General features: G+C 31.6%; 1 protein-coding gene across 1 annotated transcript; it reads left to right on the forward strand.

Moving 5' to 3' along the window:
- The first annotated feature begins 1,522 nt into the window (after positions 1-1,522).
- Positions 1,523-2,381, forward strand: LOC114279334 (ABC transporter B family member 1-like). The gene is made up of 2 exons (XM_028221567.2): positions 1,523-1,686; positions 1,791-2,381. Exons 1-2 carry the CDS (start codon positions 1,525-1,527, stop codon positions 1,989-1,991), a joined length of 363 nt encoding a protein of 120 aa, XP_028077368.2. The 5' UTR covers positions 1,523-1,524; the 3' UTR covers positions 1,992-2,381.
- The last annotated feature ends 3,924 nt before the right edge of the window (positions 2,382-6,305 follow it).

Below are 6,305 nucleotides of genomic sequence, written 5' to 3' on the forward strand. Positions count from 1 at the left end.
AAAAAATCAAGAACTAGAATAAGACGAAAACAGTTGCTTACCATAAAATATGAAGCCGGTGTAAAGATCGCCGAAGTCAGACGACGGTCGTAGAGACAACGAAATGATGCAAAACACGCCAGAAGGGGTGAATGGAATAAGGTTCAGAGTAAGGAAGCTTGAACAATGGCGGACTTGAGAAGAGAAAGTTAGAGAGAGAAAAAGTTTTCTAGAAACGAAAATAAGGTGAAAGGAAAAAAAACGAAGAGATGTTTTGTTAAAATTGAAAACGGCAGCAAAAAGTAATCAATACGCCTGGAAGAACGTACGCGTCAGACGGCGCACGTGAAAGAGAGACGGCTTACGGGCGCGTCACAGGTACGAACCAATAAGAAGGAAACGCGTGGTTAAAAACGGTTGAATTAGGGTGTATGACAACTCATACGCGTGAAAGGGTTCTTGAAGTTTTTGTTCTTCAACAAAGACATGTCGGCCAAAATAATGATCTCGGCTGAGATACTAAAAATCGACGTATTGGGAAAACGGAATGATATAGGTTCCATCACCTCAGAATATCGAGGTAATAGAACCTAGGGGGCAGTTGTGGGGATATATTTTTGAGCACCGACATGTGGCAAGGTGACGCCGACGTGTCAGCCGAGGTGTTACGTGTCAGGGTCATAACGCTGAGGTGATCTCGGTTAGGCCGAGGTTAGCTCCGAAGATATCGAAATCCGAGATAAGCGGATAAGAGATAAGGGACAAAAGTCCTAGAATAGAGAGGAGACTTAGCCAAGATAAGAATAAAGCTCTTAGGAAGTTTATCTCTATCTCTTAAGGAGTCCAAAGTAAGTATTAAACAGGAATCCATAGAAGTCAGGCTTCTATTGGGATTAGGATTGAGGTAACTATAAAAGAGAGGCACCCCCGTAGGTCTAAGGTACGCAATCCTATGCTTTGAAAATTGAGTTTAACATTATTGATTATCTTTGAGAGATATACTGACTTGATTGTCGGAGTGCCCCCGGGTGGTCGAAACCACCGCCAGAATCTTCTCTTTCTGTTGCAGGTTAGCCAGGTGTCATCTATTCTGTCAGTGTTCTCCAGCTAAATACTGAGTTGGGCAGTGTGATCAGAAAATCACCCACACAGTTTTGATGGCAATTAGGACTGTTGGTGCCATTGTTCATGGCTCTTCGTTGCCTCTGTTTCTTCGATTCTTCGCCGATCTTGTGAATTATTTTGGGTCTAATGCAAACAACATTGATAAGATGACACACGAAGTTATCAAGGTAAAAACATGAATTCAATATTGGTTTTTTGTTTTTTTGGTGGATTTGAAAGTGTTTTTTATTGTGAATTTTTGCAGTATGCGTTTTACTTCCTTCTTGTTGGGGCTGCAATATGAGCATCTTCATGGGCAGGTGAGTTATATATATATATATATAGATTGATCATTTGGGTATTTGATTCTAGGTTTGTATTTCATAAATTTGCAATGAAATTGAAAGGAATTGAAAAATGGTTACAGAGATTTCGTGTTGGATGTGGACTGGGGAGAGACAATCGACGAAAATGAGGATTAAGTACTTAGAAGCAGCGCTGAATCAAGACATTCCATTTTTCGATACAGAGGTCCGAACTTCCGTTGTCGTTTTCGCCATTAACACTGATGCAGTGATGGTTCAGGACGCCATTAGCGAGAAGGTGAATGAAAAGAAAAACCCCATTTGGTTTCAATGTTTTGTTGTCAAAGTTTTGCAAATTTATTCTAAACAGGCTTGTTTTTTTTTGGGTATGATTTTGTGCAGTTGGGGAATTTTTTACATTATATGGCAACATTTGTGTCTGGATTTGTGGTGGGTTTCACTGCTGTTTGGCAATTAGCACTTGTCACTCTTGCTGTGGTTCCTCTCATTGCTGTAATTGAAGGTGTCCACACCACCACATTAGGTAAGCTCTCTTCCAAAAGCCAAGAAGCTCTTTCTGAAGCAGGAAACATTGCAGAATAGGTGAAAGAAGATTGAAAATTCCAACATTTGTTCATTTTCTACTTACTCAGAAAAAAGTACCCACAAAATTAAATTTTCTCTGTTTTTTCAATTGGTTGTTGCTGATTTAAGCTAACAATGCAGACAATAGCTCGAATTTGCATTGTTGTATTGAGAATGGACATAGTTTCCTTGTAAATTTTCTCTGTTTTTGTATCTGGGTATTGCTAATTCTAGAAGTTTTTAAGCTTGATGTGTAATTATGTAGTGGGATAATTTTGTTGATGTGTAATTATGAATGGAAGAATATTTTATTATGGAGAAATTGTTATTTTTATATAGGAATTTTTATGTTATTATAGAGAAATTTTAATATTTTTAATAATTTTATTGCAGATTTTTTTTTCTTTTTTGTGATGGCACTACACCGTCGCAAAAAACAGAAAATTTTAATTATTTTTATTAATTTTGTTACAGGTTTTACTTTTTCCGACAACACTAAACTGTCGCAAAAAATAGAAAATTTATTATTTTTTTAATACTTTTTGCGACGGTTCTTGCCGTTGCAAAAAAAAAAAGACTATTAGCGACGGTATTTTTTGCCATCTCAAATGACATTTTTAGCGACGGTAAAATAGTGCCGTCGCAAAAAGTCAAGAAATTTCAAACATTATTAGCGACTGTAAAGTGCTGTCACAAAACATTAGCGACGGCACTGTGCCGTCGCAAAAACTCTTTTGCGACGCCCCCAGTTGCGACCCCCCTCTTGCCGTTGCAAAAAATTTTTTGCGACGGCATTAGGAGTATTAGCGATGACAATTTACTGTCGCAAAAAGTCAAAATTTTAGTAGTGATTGTTTTTAAAGTACAAATTTTCTTATAGTTTTATTTATTTATTTATTTTTTTCCGCTTGTTTTGTAATTTTAGAAACATTCCAATTTTTTATTTTTTTTATTTAGATGGGGGAAAACATCCCAATAAAATGTAATTATTTTGTCATCTTTTTATATTTTTATAATTTTCTAAAAAAATAGAAGGCTTTTCCTATAGCAAAAATAAAAATAAAAAGCTTTAAATTTTTTCGAGACAAAACCTCATGCAAGTTACAGTAAAGACAAATCTTTTCTTCAAACATGCAACTTTTTTATGGCATTGCCAATGGGTCCCATGACAAAATTTTATAGGAGAAATATCACATTAATGGTATGTACCAAAAAGAAATAATAATTATAAATTAGTGATATATTTTATAAATATTAATAATTAAAATCACAATTTTTTTATGAATTTATAATTATTTTTTGAGACGTGGATTGAATTATAATTTCTCTAATTTAAGTTTGAGTAGAGGATTGAAATTAAAAAAAAAAAGTAAATTACAGTCATCTCTCTTGAGGTTCTTGACAATTACACCGGATTCCTGTTATTTTTTTGAAATTACATTGACCTCTCCTGTGACTAACGACGTTAATGGGAGGGTTAGTTTCGTAATTTTAATATTAGAGATATTTTTGTTGATAACCATTAAATGTGTGATTATCATTTTAGTTATACCTTATATGGTTGTTTATTTATGACTCACTTTTTCTTTCTTTTTTTTTATTACTTATAATTGAAAAAAAATTAGTTATGACATTTGTGGTAATCAACACCACAACTTATTTATTTCTATTTTTGTGGTAAATAGAGACTTTATAGATAAATAAAGGATTGAGTTTCTCTTGTACTGAGATTAACGTGAAATAATTTGAGGAATCCGTGGAGCCCATCTTATGTCCCGCTTTGATAATCTGAACCGTTCATTTTTTAAGACTCGTTAAATAAAATATTCATACAAAAAATTAAAATGATTAGACATAGTAGCTACATGTTTGAATCAAATTTATATTACAAAAAATGGATAGTTATTCTTGAAATTATATTTGTCGTCTATTTTTTTAAAACATATATGATTCAAGTATATAACTACCGATATCCAATCATCTTATTTTTTGTATGAATATTCTACTCAATAAGTCCTAATAAGTGAACAATTCGAATTATCAAATTCGATTCCAAAATGGTCTTATCAAGTCCAAATACTCTCTCAAATTGAGATGATAACTTAAGATAAGCCAAACTCATAAATAAACTTGTACATAGATCTAGGGTATAACATCCCCATTGCATAATAATTCATTACTGTCCAAGAAATATAGGTGGTTGGAGGGGAGGAGAAAACATGAAAATCACCATCTACCATGAGCATTCCATAGTTTGCTAGAGCATCCACACTTTTATTTGCTTTCCTAAAGATGTGTTTAATAGTTGGTGAACCGAGGCTGTCCAAGAGGAAACACCACAAACGTTATAACTTATATATGATACAAATGAAATAATGTGTATTCTAGAGTAACACATTATTGGGAGTGTAACTTGAATGGGTTCAACCCGAGCCTAGCTTGAATTTTTTTTAGTGTTAGGACAATATATTTTTGAATTTAGTACAGGTTTGGACAAAATTTTGGAAGTCCGTATTAAATTTGGATGAGTTTGGGCAAAGATATTAAACACCCGAGTAACCTGAAACCCAAATTATATATATATATATATATATATATATATATAAATATTAAATATGCATATAAATTCTTAGTCATTACATGATATTAAGGTAATTTAAATTATTAAATTATATTGAATATATATTATATGTACAAGTAAGACAATCTTATATTTTTTATTCTCACTCATAAATTGTAAAGACTATCATAGCAACATCTCTCTTACATTAAATAAATTATTTGTTTTGATGTTATTAATAATTTTCTAAAAATATATACATAAATAGAGTCTAATTTTAATAAATTAATAATTTAACTTTAAAAAAAAAAAAACTAAAATTCATGTACAATTTGGATAACTCGGACAACTTAGGTTTAACTCGGATTGGACTTGGACAAACAAACTTGGGTTACAATTTGGGCTTGGGCGGACCTAGGTAAGTCTCAGCACAACTTGGGCTAAGCTTGGATAAACTTTCAACCCGACCGAACTCACCTGAGTTTTTTACAATTTACTCTTAAAGCTAATTTTTGTTAAAAAATAAATAGAAAATGACACGTTGACAATTACATGACATAAAATATTTTATTATATATACCTATAACATAAACTTAAATTTTAATATAATATATTTTTTTATATAATGTGATAGCTATTGTGGCATTTTTTGTCTAATTTTGAACAAAAGTTAACTTCAAGAGTAAAATGAAAAAATTCGAAACATAAATGGCCGAAGTATGAAAAAATAAATTTTAAGGGCCAAAGTGGGAAAGCGGTCAAACATAAAAAGGGCAAACTGTAATTTATCACATTTTTCCTTTTCCAAATCTCTCATCAAATCCATAAACCAAATACATGCCAGTAATAATTTCACAAAAAGATAAAAATGTAATAAAAAATATAAAAATAAAAGGTATAATAAGCTAAAAATATTATGTACGTAGAATTTCTCAAGTTATAAAGATAATTACAAACTCATCAAAGTAAGTTACAAATCCATCAAAGTAAGTGATTTATGCAATAGATTGCATAAAGGGCCAATTACTCAAAAGTGAAACAGAAAAAAAGAAAACTATACAAACATGAGGGGTGCAACTTAGAGTCGCATCTCCACAAAGTTTGAGTTGTACCTACGTAATTTTTTTTTTTTATTTTACTGTTAAGTAATTCCCGCTTGTATAAATAAGTGTTATAGTGTTATTAAGGGAGCTTTTTTAATAAATCTCCTTTGTAAGAGTTTTATTTCAATTAATTCATATTCTTTTTAACTATTCCATTAGATCCTATTTGAGGTAAGAAGACCTAAACACCCTCAATCTCTTGTGCTCCTATCAATGTTAATATTTAATGTTAATTGTCATTATATTTTGGTAGTTCCTATACATCAGGATATTGACTGTTATTATATTCACATTAATTTGAAATGAATTTTTGTCATTGTGTTGTCAATTACATGATGTGAATATTCATACTAAAACATATAAATATGAACGTTCATATCACTACATTAGATGAGAGACACATGTTGTAAACGTTCACATCACTACATGCTGTGAATAAGAATCTGTTGTCAATTAAAAATATAATGAACGTTATTTTTAATGTGTTGTCAATTAAAAATAAGAATATTCACATGTTGTGAACGTTCGCATCACTACATTATTAGATGAGAGAGAATTTTTCGAAAAGGTGTTGTGAACGTTCACATCAGATGATAGAGAATGTTCACATTATTTTTAATGTGTTGTCAATTAAAAATATATTCACACCAGATGAGAGAAAATGTTCAT

The sequence above is a fragment of the Camellia sinensis genome, chromosome 5 (genome assembly GCF_055761805.1).
Source record: "Camellia sinensis isolate YWXY chromosome 5, ASM5576180v1, whole genome shotgun sequence".
Classification (NCBI taxonomy): domain Eukaryota; kingdom Viridiplantae; phylum Streptophyta; class Magnoliopsida; order Ericales; family Theaceae; genus Camellia; species Camellia sinensis.